This window comes from Nipponia nippon, unplaced genomic scaffold (assembly GCF_047370975.1).
Source record: "Nipponia nippon isolate SJK-2023a ecotype South Korea unplaced genomic scaffold, ASM4737097v1 scaffold_3, whole genome shotgun sequence".
Lineage (NCBI taxonomy): Eukaryota > Metazoa > Chordata > Aves > Pelecaniformes > Threskiornithidae > Nipponia > Nipponia nippon.
In genome coordinates, this window is record NW_028262347.1 from 88,784,367 (window position 1) to 88,796,146 (window position 11,780).

General features: G+C 42.6%; 1 protein-coding gene across 7 annotated transcripts in view; it reads left to right on the plus strand.

Moving 5' to 3' along the window:
- The window catches only part of P4HA1 (prolyl 4-hydroxylase subunit alpha 1), a 38,185-nt gene that overhangs the window by 14,755 nt on the left and 11,650 nt on the right, over window positions 1-11,780 (plus strand). For 5 of the 7 annotated variants that reach the window (XR_015706692.1, XM_087766852.1, XM_087766849.1 and 2 more), the window contains exons 5-9: window positions 2,000-2,137; window positions 4,686-4,925; window positions 6,122-6,312; window positions 6,851-7,027; window positions 10,982-11,052. Coding sequence is in view for 5 of the 7 variants with exons in the window: in XM_087766852.1 (XP_087622978.1) it covers window positions 2,000-2,137; window positions 4,686-4,925; window positions 6,122-6,312; window positions 6,851-7,027; window positions 10,982-11,052 (817 nt within the window). In the remaining 2 variants the exon portion in view is untranslated. Of the gene's footprint in view, window positions 1-1,999; window positions 2,138-4,685; window positions 4,926-6,121; window positions 6,313-6,850; window positions 7,028-9,807; window positions 9,879-10,981; window positions 11,053-11,780 lie in introns of all 7 variants that reach the window. The other 2 variants (XR_015706693.1, XM_087766851.1) reach the window with 1 other exon arrangement.

Genomic DNA, 11,780 nt, shown 5'->3' on the forward strand with positions numbered 1-11,780 from the left:
CACTTTGCTGCCTCTTCAGCAAGAGTAGAAGCTCTTCAGTAGGGAACAGGACATAAAATAGTTAGCTGTGAAAGACACTTAGCAGCAAGGAAGCTGGGATGATTATATTTGACCTATGAGAATCTGTTTCAACAGGTAACTAATACCAGGTGCAGGTTTGTAATAAGAAATGATAAAAAAGCAGAGCTCTCAAAAGACCGAGGCTTAGTCTCTGATAAGGATTCAGCATATTCAGCTTCCCTGTTGCTGCTGTGAGGGACTGAATATAGAATCATAGACTGGCTTAGGTTGGAAAAGACCTTTAAGATCATCAAGTCCAACTGTTAATATGCCAACTGAACAGGCTCTGCACCTGCCAGCCAGGAATCTGGACCAGTGCATCTTAAGTCCTTCTTCTGAATGAGGGGTGGGGAAGTGGACTGTTTTAAGAAAATTGTCAGGAAAAAGGAAAATATTGGGGGAAGCATAGTATAGTAAAAGAAAGGATGGACAGGAGTAAAAGGATATGGTATTTTTTTTAAAATAGGAACACCTTTCCATGAACTAATAGCATTATCAGGTCTTAATAGTTAAAAAGGACAACTAGAGTGTGGCAGAAATCAAATTTGGCCAGTTCGTTATTTTTTGAATGGTTTTGCAGCTGAGCGTTGCATACTACACTTCGTCTGGTTTTGGTCGTGCTGTTTAGTTTTCTACTGGTGGATATTAGATGAGCTTAAACATCATACTGGCACTGTCCTTAGTTAACACTGTTGTTGTGCTTCTGGATCTTGGGACAAAAGAGTTTGTTGAGTAGAAAAGTTAAGTTTTCTGAAAACACCAGAGTGGCCGTCAGTTTGTTCAAACTGAGGTCCTCATGGCGGACTTTGTAGATGCTGTTCCGCTTGGTGGCTGCGTGTACCAGGGTGCTGGTGCTGCCCCCCTGGCTTTCTGGAGTTCTGTTTCCCTCATCAGTGCAAACAGCCCACCAGCCTCCTGACTGCGCAAAAGCAGACGGGGAAAAATGGCGTCAGTTTTCCTGCTGAAGAGAGGATAATGCAGCAGCTGTACAGGAGGGCCCTTCAAGTACCATCAATAGCAGTGGTTGTGTGTGTGCTCACCAGAGAGGAGTGGGAACCTTTCATAACAGGGGAGATGATTACATGCGACTCTCATGACTGGGGAAGAGTTCCTAGAAAGCATGTTTTTTTACTCTCTAGAACCTGCTTGTCTTCGGTTCCATAAACATCACCCTGATGCTTCTTTAAAAAGCCCCCAAGTTTTTCTTTTTGATTTTCTTTGCTTTCTTTTCACAAAAGAAGACCTGAAATACTAACTTTTCAACGTGAGCCTTGAGTTCAATTCAGAGTTATGTGAAGATGGATCTTGAGAAACCTTTTTGACTCTGTGTGTTTCTCAAGTTTCTATGTAAATATGTTAATGCCCATATCCAGAGAAAGCAGTTAGGTTCATAGTGGCTGCTTAGTTGCCTAAAGTCTTGTCAAAAGCTGTTTGCAATTAGACATCAGCATTTTTGGTTTTCATCTTTTTATTGATCAGCCCTAATCTTTGTCCAGCTATTCTTGGTTCCGTTTGGTTTTTCCATTCTAAATTATTTTTAAATGCCATGTTGCTAAATGAAAAGCCTTTTGGAAGGCGGATTGAGTGGAATGGTTGCAAAAACTACCAATGTATTATCTGTAATGTTCCCCATGTGGGGGTGGTCTTTTTGTTCTCTGTAACTTTTAAAAAAAAAAAAAAACACACAAAAAACCCCACCAAAAAACAAAGAACTGTTAAGACAAAAATAGTTCCTGCGTGAAACCAAAGGGGTACTCCTGTCCTTTAGAAACAAACTTACTGTGTTTGTTGCTGCTCTGCAGGGCTAGTAGCTCTTCCTGACTTATTAATGGCCTTTCCTGAAATATTAAGTTTTCCCCAGAGTAGGGAGTCATTTCATGCATAGAGTTTATGGAATTCATGGGACAAAGAAGGCCAAGTGTTTCCCTGTCTTTCCCAGGCTTTATCTCCAACATGACTATCCAGCGACAGTTTTTCCCAAATGATGAAGATCAGACTGGTGCAGCAAAAGCCCTCTTGCGGCTTCAAGACACGTATAATTTGGACACGGACACCCTCTCAAGAGGGAATCTTCCAGGTAAGAGTCATCGATGTTATTTTCAGAAGACACTGTGAACTTTTGCTAAATGTCCTGATTACAAATCATTTGACTCTGTTCTATCTTGTTTAACTGCGCAGTGTGAAGGTAACAACAGGAAAATATTTGAGCTAGCTAAGAATTTATGGAAAGTGGCGTGATGTGAGTGGTTGAATGTAGGTTGATGTAGTTGTCAGTTTTAATTCTGCCACACCTCAAGAGAGAGGAACCTGTTGCTTCAGGCTGCGCTAGCAAAGAGGAACACAGGAAGAGCTGACCTGCTCTGGCATGCTGTTGGGCCTGTCGCTGTGGTGGTTCTGTTGGAAACTACATCCGCTTGGCTTCCCTGCCTGCTGGGCTTTCTTCTGCCAGCACGCTGCCCAAGTGCGTGTGGGTAAAACGCACTGCACAGAATGCAAGTTTCTTTCTGAGTTGAGACTCTTCTTTATCCTGTCGCTCTCCTTGCTCTACTCACATGCTCGTTTTCTGCTTGTGCTAGAACTTGAAAATTTCTTTTTAGTTGAAGTCTGCATCTTTCTTCTAGTTATGGTAAGATAATTCAGCGTTAATAGTTTTCAATTAAAAAAAAATGAATAGCAATAAAATCTTGCTTGGGTGAGGATTTTCCTTGTATTGAAGTAGTTGTACAATGGCAGATACCTAGTATTATTGCACAATGTAATGCATTTTGACAAACAGTTCTGTCATTTATTATCCCTTTCCCTCTCACGGCTAAGATGAACCTTTCGGATTGGGAGTGACTGAAGTTTCTTTGAGCTTAAACTTCATGGAATGTATAAACTGAAAAACAGTCTGCATACACAGACTTGAGCTGATGTGGCATTACCTGAGGTAATCTCTAATAGATTTACATGCAGGAGAAGACACTTATAAGAAAGAAGTGTTAGACACTTTCTCTGCCGAGTTCTCCATGTTTCTTCTGTTTGAAAATAGTACTGTGCCAACTGGCGAAAAATCAACTCTGTACAATCCATCTGTGTTTTTGCAAGCGCTCATTGTGGTCAGATGCCTAATAAAATTAAGGGTAATTGGCTTTATATGTTATGATGTATAACCTTGCTTTTGGGTTTAATTCAAGACTGTCTCAAAGACCTACAGATTCATTCTAATGCAATAAGCAGTTTGTTATTGTTTTCTTAAAACAGCACAAAAATACAAGACAAAGTCCTTTGGGTGGACTGTAGTTTATTGCTTCTTTTGAAGTAATAAGCTGTCTAGACTGCGTGTAGTAAAGTGTAATTGCAGAATCTGAAAGTTCTGGAGTATAAAAGAGAATAGGTTGGTCTCTTCAGAGCTCTAGAGAGGAACATCCCACGTGGTCGCTTGTTCATGCTCCTTGTCTTCCTTCCCAGGGCATTTCTGTTTGGCCAGGTCGCCAAGTTTTGATCAGAATCTTAACTACTGCCGTGTCGCTCTTTCCTGCGTTACAGGCTGTCCTGTTTCTTTGTATTAACTATCAACCCTATTTGACGATTGCTGTCTTAAGCACCCTTTTAAGAGTTGCCTTTTCACGTGTGGGTGTTACGTTGCTTCTAAACGCACCAGGCTATGGCCCTGCAACCTGCTGCCCGTTCCAGAGGATCTCGCTCTCTGAGAGTGCTCCGCCACCACCACACCCAGTTCCCTGATCTTTGTGTTATTTTAGAGTTCGCAGCTTCAGGCCCAGAAAACCGAAATCACTGGCCATCACAGGATGGACCACGAGGTGTTTAACTAGTGAGCAGAAAGAAAGTTGTTCTGTGGGCTACTGCATTTCACAGACTGTCTCTTCAGCTATTTAATCTCTTAAGGCGTGTCTTCAACAGAAGAATTCCCCTGTTTGAACGCAGCTGTGGGAGCTGGTATTAGAAATTCAGGATGTATTAAGATGTAATCAGGAATGTAATTTTAGCTGTAAAACTGGCGGGTCCTGTTTCCTTTTTACGAGATTAAATTTGGTTTTTCATTGGGCCTTAATTTACAGTGGCAAAAATAGGAATCTGTAATTTGCTTACTAGTGCTTAAATCTTTCAGAAGTCTCTTCAAATGTTTCTAAAAATGACGTGACTTCAAAAATCTTGAGCAGCTGGAAGTTTACTGACTGGTGTTTTCTTTTTCCTCCCCGACTAAGTTGTTGCTAACAAGATGCGCTTCAGTAACGTTTTGAAAGCGATAATGCAGTGTCTTTGAAAACAGATTTCTGAAACTTTGTATTTGGCTTACTGTTGCTCTTGCTCAAAGCGTTTGGGGTTTTGAAGAAAGAAGGTTTATTTTATTTTATTTTATTTTCTGCTAATGGTAAAGACATTTAGCTAGTTGCTGGTATTCTGGCAATGGAAGACTCCATCTAACCACTTACGTGTTCTGCCAAGGATTTACAGGCTTTAGATACTTAAACTGAGTCTTCAACAAATAGCTACCACAGAAGGGAGATGTTGAAGAACAGAAGTAAACTATGCTGTGAAGAATAAGAAATAACTGAATGTTACTCTGAAGCTGGGTCTGGAATTCTGTGCAAATTGTTTGGTTTGTTTTGTTTTAAATACAGGTGTGAAGCACAAATCCTTTTTAACAGCTGAAGATTGCTTTGAGCTGGGAAAGATTGCCTACACTGAAGCTGACTACTACCACACCGAGCTCTGGATGGAACAAGCTCTGAAACAGTTGGATGAGGGAGAAGTGTCTTCTGCAGATAAAGTCTACATTCTGGACTACCTGAGTTATGCTGTGTATCAGCAGGGGGATCTGGGCAAAGCCATGATGCTCACCAAACGCCTTCTGGAACTGGGTATGTGGAAGAGAGATCGTGTGAACACGATCTGGCTCTGTGTTCGAGCAGGTGCTAGCTATGGATTTGTACCAAGGAGTGCGGTCTTGCCTGTATTCAGACTTATATATGGGTTTTTAAAATGGATTGTTCCTGATACTACCATTACCGTCTTGATGTGCAGTTTTCAGTAAAATAAGACTTGTATTACCATAAATCATATTTTGCTGCCATATTTTTAGATGGACAATTATAGTCTCACCTACCATGTCAGGAAGTGTCATGGTTAAGGATTGCTCCTTTCTACTGAAGTATTTTGTCTCCTGTCGCTGTTGGCTTCTAACCGCTTACCCATCTTAGTCATTACTACCTAAAATTTGGTTCTCTTACTATATCTTGCTTTCCTGTGTTGAGATTACTTCCCCTTAGGTACAGGCAAGAGCAAAATTAATGACATTGAAACTAGACTGGTGATACCAAAATCTCTGCAGATTATTCAAAGGCCAGTTGAGCATACTTGAGATGAAAAACTTGGAAAAATAAGAAATACAGAATGCAATACAGTGAGCTAAGATTCTGTCCATTTTATGAAATATGAAAAGTATTTATGGTTCTCTAAATATTCCACTGATTGACTGCGGAAAGGGTGCAGTGGGAAGTTCAGAACTAAACCTAGTATAGCAAAGGCTACTGAGAACTATTTATTAACCTGAACTGAAGCAAATTCTGTAAGTTCAGTGATTATTAAAAGCTTTGTCACCGGAAATCTTAATTCCCATCAGGGAGGTTTAAAGCCAGTCATGCTGTCCCAGCATTGTCCCTGTCCCGTTTCCTTCTCTCCCTCTCTGGTGAGATTGGCTGGAATGGCCAAACCCTTTTTCTTAGTGCTTGGAGCCCTGTGCCTGCAGAGGATCCTGGCCTCGCAGTCAGCAGTTTCTTAACGGTGAATAAGTTGAGCTTGGCTCTGAAAGCTCATTGCGTGTTTTCCTGCAGATGCGTAAGGATATGTGCATGCTGCAGGCTAGCATCGCTTCCAGCTTAGCTCGGTCTTAGCTGTCCTGTGAATGCTCTCAAACCAGAGTAGATGCTTCTGATTTCTGTTTGAGAAGCAGTAGTGCGCATCTGTTTTCTTTTTCTTTTTGTAAATAGCCTCTTCTGGATACTTCTTCACAAGTTGGAAACTTGCCTGTGATACTTGTCTGTTTCTTTGCCGATAGATCCTGAACACCAAAGAGCAAATGGGAACATGAAATACTTTGAATATATCATGGCTAAAGAAAAAGAAGCAAATAAGTCCAGTACGGATTCAGAAGACCAGACGGAGAAGGAAACTGAGGTTAAGAAAAAGGATTACCTGCCCGAGAGAAGGAAGTACGAAATGCTGTGCCGTGGGGAGGGTCTCAAAATGGTAAAGTGGAGTAGACTGTTTTCAAATGTACGAAACCAACCGTAACAAAGCAATGTCAAGAATTTGTCTGTGGCGTGAAAGCAAGGAAGTTGTTACAGCAGTTGGCAGAGTGTGTGGAACTGAGGATTAGCATGTGTTGGATTTCTTCCCCATTTCATTCTGTCCAGTAGACAAAAAGCAATACTGTCGCAGGCACTGCTGACTAACTTGGATGTGCTACGTAATTGTAACTAATTGAATAAGGACGCTGGAAGCCTAGCTTTACATATGGGATTGAATGGGGGTGGTTTTTTAGTGATAAAATTACTTTTAATAGGACTGTGTAAAGTACTGCTTGTTGCAGTGTTACAGAGTAACATTAATGTGCTGAAAGTACTAATTTCTCAAGCTTAAAGTATCTCTTTAGCTTGCAACGTAACATTAAGGTAGGGAAAGCGAGTCGTTCCTGTTTCTTGTTCTCGGGACATCTTCTGTTTCTTAGAGATATTAACGTCATGTGGAAGTTCTCTGATTATCTCTCACTCCACCTTGCTTTCAGACTCCTCGGAGACAAAAAAGACTCTTCTGCCGCTACTATGACGGAAACAGGAATCCTAGATACATTCTGGGCCCTGTCAAACAGGAAGATGAGTGGGACAAACCTCGAATTGTTCGCTTCCTTGACATCATCTCCGATGAAGAGATCGAAACTGTGAAAGAACTAGCAAAGCCGAGGGTAAATGCCTTTCGCTTCTTTGCCTTTTGGAATCTTAAATTTTGTGTGTAGTTTTCTGGGTGAGTGTGTGTGATTCTATCTCCTCTTGAACGCAGACGTGCGTGCAGCGTGCTCACACGTCGCTTTTCTCACCTCATAGCTCTGGGTGAAGCGCTCTTTGAAGGAGACAGTGGGAAAGCTGGAAATTCTGTGTAATTAAGAGAGCCAGATTCTGTGTAATGAAGAGCGCAGGATTGTCAGACTCTTCCGGCAGACACAATTTCAGTGCACGCTGTTTCAGATAAGGAGGAGAATGTTCTACAACAGAAAACAAACGTGTACTGCAGCTAGGTTGCCTTGGAAGTATACCTGTCACCTGGTTTTTGTTTCGTTTTCTGGTTTTCGGGTTTTTTTTCTTTTTTAAGTCTGTATTTGCCAAAAGTTGTGACATGGAGAAGAGTGCCGTCTAGGGAAAGGCAGCCGCTCCTCTGGTCCTGGAATGCCACGTTATTGTATAGACGAGAATGAATGGTTGTATTCTCCATTCGGTGTAAAACTGACTTCTGTCTCCCAGGCTTTGAAGTTGCCTGCAGGTGGAAGAGCTTTAAGAGGGCAGTACTTCATCAGTGGTACTCAGCTGCTTAGTCACCATGCCAGCTCATCAAATCCTATTTCAGAAACTGGATCCCGAGGTTCTTGTTTCTGAATGCAGAATAATCCAGGGCAGCTCAACTGTCAGAGCAAAGAGGGGCATCCGAGACCGACAGCGACCGGATAGAGTTGCTTTCTGTATCCAGTTGGTGCGACTCCGCATCTCAAGATGTGCGTTGAAGATGTAGTTAGTTAAATTGGTTTATTTTTCCATCAATTATCAGTTACTTCAAAAATAAGATTTAAACTTGTGGAAATACAATTTTCCTGCATTTTCTCTTTGTTTTTAGCCTAAATGGCTTTTTGTCCAGAGAGCGCTGAGCAAATGGAGGTTAGGGGGATAAGTGCATTAAGTACAGGACAAATGGGTAGCTTGGTCTGCTGCAAAGTAAACCAGCTGTGGGTTATACATGGGCACATTGAGGGTGAGGCTGTCCTGGGCCACTGCATGGAGTACTAGGTAGCCTGAAGGCGATTTTAAAGCTTCCTAAAGGTTGACGCGTTTTATTTCCGAGGAAATGTTCTGTTCTGAACTGTAAGCAAGAAGTACAAGCGCTTCTCTTCACTTACCTGTAAAAGGTCTCTTCCTGCTCTCCTGTCAGGCAGCCTTGCTGCAGGTCTGAAAAATCAGAGCCCCAGTTGTTTATCTGTTGACGGTTAAGCCCCTTTGCTGCTGCAAAAGCTCTGGCATTATGCCTGTGGAATATGACTGAATCGCTTCTTTATGGAGTAGAAATCAGTCTTAGCACTGAAAACAGGAACCTGTGTGGATCTCTGAAACGTGGCGATTTTAACTTCTAAACTTGCTGAGAGAAATGTTTTCCTACTAGATATTTGGCTTGTGGTAAAGACTTGCAGATTCATATAGTTCATTAATGTAGAAGCATCTGTATGCTGTTAGCGTTCCATATATTTCCTGCGGCCGAGGCCTTGCAGGGCTCAGTAATGAGCGTAGCAAGAAGATTGTGTTTTTTGAGACTGAAAGGTCATCTCCTTCTTCCCGATGCTCGGGATGTTACCATCGCCGCCTCTCGGAAGACAGCGCTGTCTGATCTGTGCCCAGCCTTCTGCTGCTCCGGTGGCATAAGCTGGCAGGATGAAGCCTCGTTATTCAGCTTACAGCGGAGTCTCGCTGGAATCGTAGTTTGTGCCTTGATTCTTCTACGCGTCTGCGTGGGATGAGAGGAGAGACAGCATATGAGGAGTTCCCGGTAACTTTTCTTGTTAGTAGGCATGGAGAGGCCTTGCTTTACTTGGTTTATTTTAACGACAGAAAAATACTTCTCATTGTTTGGGACTTGGTTTGCCGTTTTGTGCCTCTTCCAAAATTTGGGCTCTGCAACTCAACCTCTCTCTCTGCAGTTATGAATGACGGAGAGCGCCTGATAGTACGTGAACGAAGGTAAAGGGCGCACGTAAGGTTCTGAATCAGAGTATTAAAACGGATGGGATGGTGTCAAGTAAATGGAGCACAACAGAGGGAAAGGAAGGCCTTGAACCAAGCGTTCTCACTCTGTGTAACTGAGGAATACAATGTAAATGCGTCTGTGGACTAAGCAATTAGTTTGCCTTAGCAGTCGGTGTTAAAGGAGTTCACTTCAGTGCCGCTTTTGGTATAGAAAGAATCAAAAGGGTAGGGTTTTACTCATCTTTCACTTACACAAGATCACCGTGTTGCCTGGATTCAATGTAACTGTAAAACTCATCTTACGCGCGCAGGACAGAGTGCTAACAAAGGACCGATTGTACCCGTGCCATAATATTGTACCGCTTCCAGCAGTTGTTGCAATATGAAGGAAATGAAAGCTTCTAGTTTACTTTATTCAGACGACTGTTCTTCTTGCTACAGAAATGGAAACGTTGCTTCCTGGAGAACTTGATCTTCTCTAAAGCTCTGTTTAAAAAAAAAAAACAAACCAAAATGCCCTAAAAACCTCTCTTCTAGCAGAATTGGAGACTCCCCCTTCTCCTTCCCCATCACTGCTTTGTGAATTTCCACCCCCTCCATAAAAGAAAATCCACCGCAAGAGGTGACCGGGTGGCTCGCGTGGCGGCTTGCGTGACGTTTCCTCTTAGGCTTCTGAATGGTCGGATTGCTGTGATGCAGTATGTGCTTTGTAATGCAACTATTCTGATGGTTCGCTTCACAGCTGAGGCGAGCCACCATTTCAAACCCCATAACAGGAGCCTTGGAGACGGCACATTACAGAATTAGCAAAAGGTAAGAGCGCTCTATGCCAGATGTTTTGGGCCTGTAATGAGTGTGTAGAATCTGCTCATTATGGGGAAAAAAGAGGTGGTCTAAAAAGACAACTTCGGCTTTGTAGTCCACCGCTTTATTACGTGCAGATCTGTAACAGGCTGTTACTGCTGAGTTTCTCAGTCTTTTCCTTCAGCTAGAAGTTCTGGGGGTGCGTTTTGATGTCTTCCTTTTCTTTTTTTGGTCACCTTCTCAGTGTGTGTTACCAGAGGATCATCTTGTAGAAGAAGCAGGTCTCTCTAATTGGTGTAAAAATACACGATGCTACAAAACCTTCAGTACAACCTAGATTATTTTTTTTTATATTCCCTTCCCCTTGCTCTTCTCACCAACCAAAAATTGTCCTCCCTTCCCGTGTAAAACCTAGCAGACCGCTTGAAGTGCCTTTACGCATGCAAGAGACGCTTCAAGTTCTTACTGGGCATGACAGCTGGAGTGGCGTGCAAAGCACACGTTCGTTAGTCACACAGCGTTTCATTGTCCGAGAGAATCTCGGTCTGGGATCCTTTACCTCCTGCTGACACAAATCTGGCAGAACGCAAGCTCGTTTTCACTGGGCTCCTGGTTCTTCCCAGCTTGTCTGTGAAGTCCTGAATTTAGCCAATGTTTTCCAAAATTGGCTGGCTCTAAAAGAAACCACCTGCCCCCTCCCCGCCCGCGCGCCCCCCCGGTTTTAGTAGTGGTGATTAAAGACTGGCCGCGCATTCCATCAGCGTTAAGCCAAAATTCTGAAGGGATTTAAACTTCTGGGTGAAGAGGAATTGTCTGTGAAACTCAGCATCATAAATTATTTACAGAAAGTCTCTAGTTTAAAAAAAAAAAAAGGAAAAAAGAAAAAGGAAAAAAAAAGGAGGAAAAAAGTGAAAGGACAATCTAACCAAATTTTTCCAACCAATTTGTTTTGATTTGGACATGGCAGCTACAGCTTCTGTTGCCTTTCTAATATTGCTAATTTAAGAGCATTGCATACCATCCAGACCAATCGGAACCCTTTCAAACACCTGTGGCTTGGCAAAAAAGCAGCCTACGAGGTGGGTAAGCCCTTGTCCTTTCTCTTTTTGTAGCTGAGCCGTGCTACTGTTCATGACCCTGAGACTGGGAAACTGACCACAGCACATTACAGAGTCTCTAAGAGGTAAGGGGAACGTCTTCCAAAGGTACACCCAGTCTGAGGAGGTCTGTTCCGGGACCGTACCGCTTCATCTCTAAACGTGGGGCAAATAAGGATTTTGCATAACTGGTAGATTCGTAGTTTCTCTTTAGAAGAAAGAGAATGGCCTAAAGCAAACGGAGCTGTCGCATAACAAAGCAAGCGGTCCGCTGAAATAGAAAATAGTTCTGTATGTTAGCGGTAGCCAAGACGGAGGTGCCCTCTTCCGCTCAGCATGGCTCGCCTAGTGCAACTAACGTACTAAAACGGGAGCGGCACGCGGGGTTCTGCTTACGCTAACGAACGGTGGGAAAGGCTGCCCGCGTAGCTCACCTCTACCGCTAAACTCCGGTTGTGATACTTGCTGCTTAAAACTAGGCACCGATGAGCTGCTGTAATTCATGGGAATAATGCAAATTAAAGCTGGTTGATAATTTTAAAGCATGTCCTTGCTTAAATGATGGAAAGTAGTCGCTGCTTTAATAGAAAACTAGTGTTCTTTCAGCTTCTTTGAACAAAAAACCCTGAAAGTAGAATGGCTAGTAGCTTAAGGGGTGTTATTTAGCTATGAATATCTTAAAAAAGATAAAAGTGCTTCAAAATACTGGATCCACAAGAAGCTGATGGATTCAAGAACGATTATAACTCTCGGGGAAACTAGACAACCATTGTAGTGGAAGTCTAATCCTTAAAGCCACGCTTGTAACAAGTAG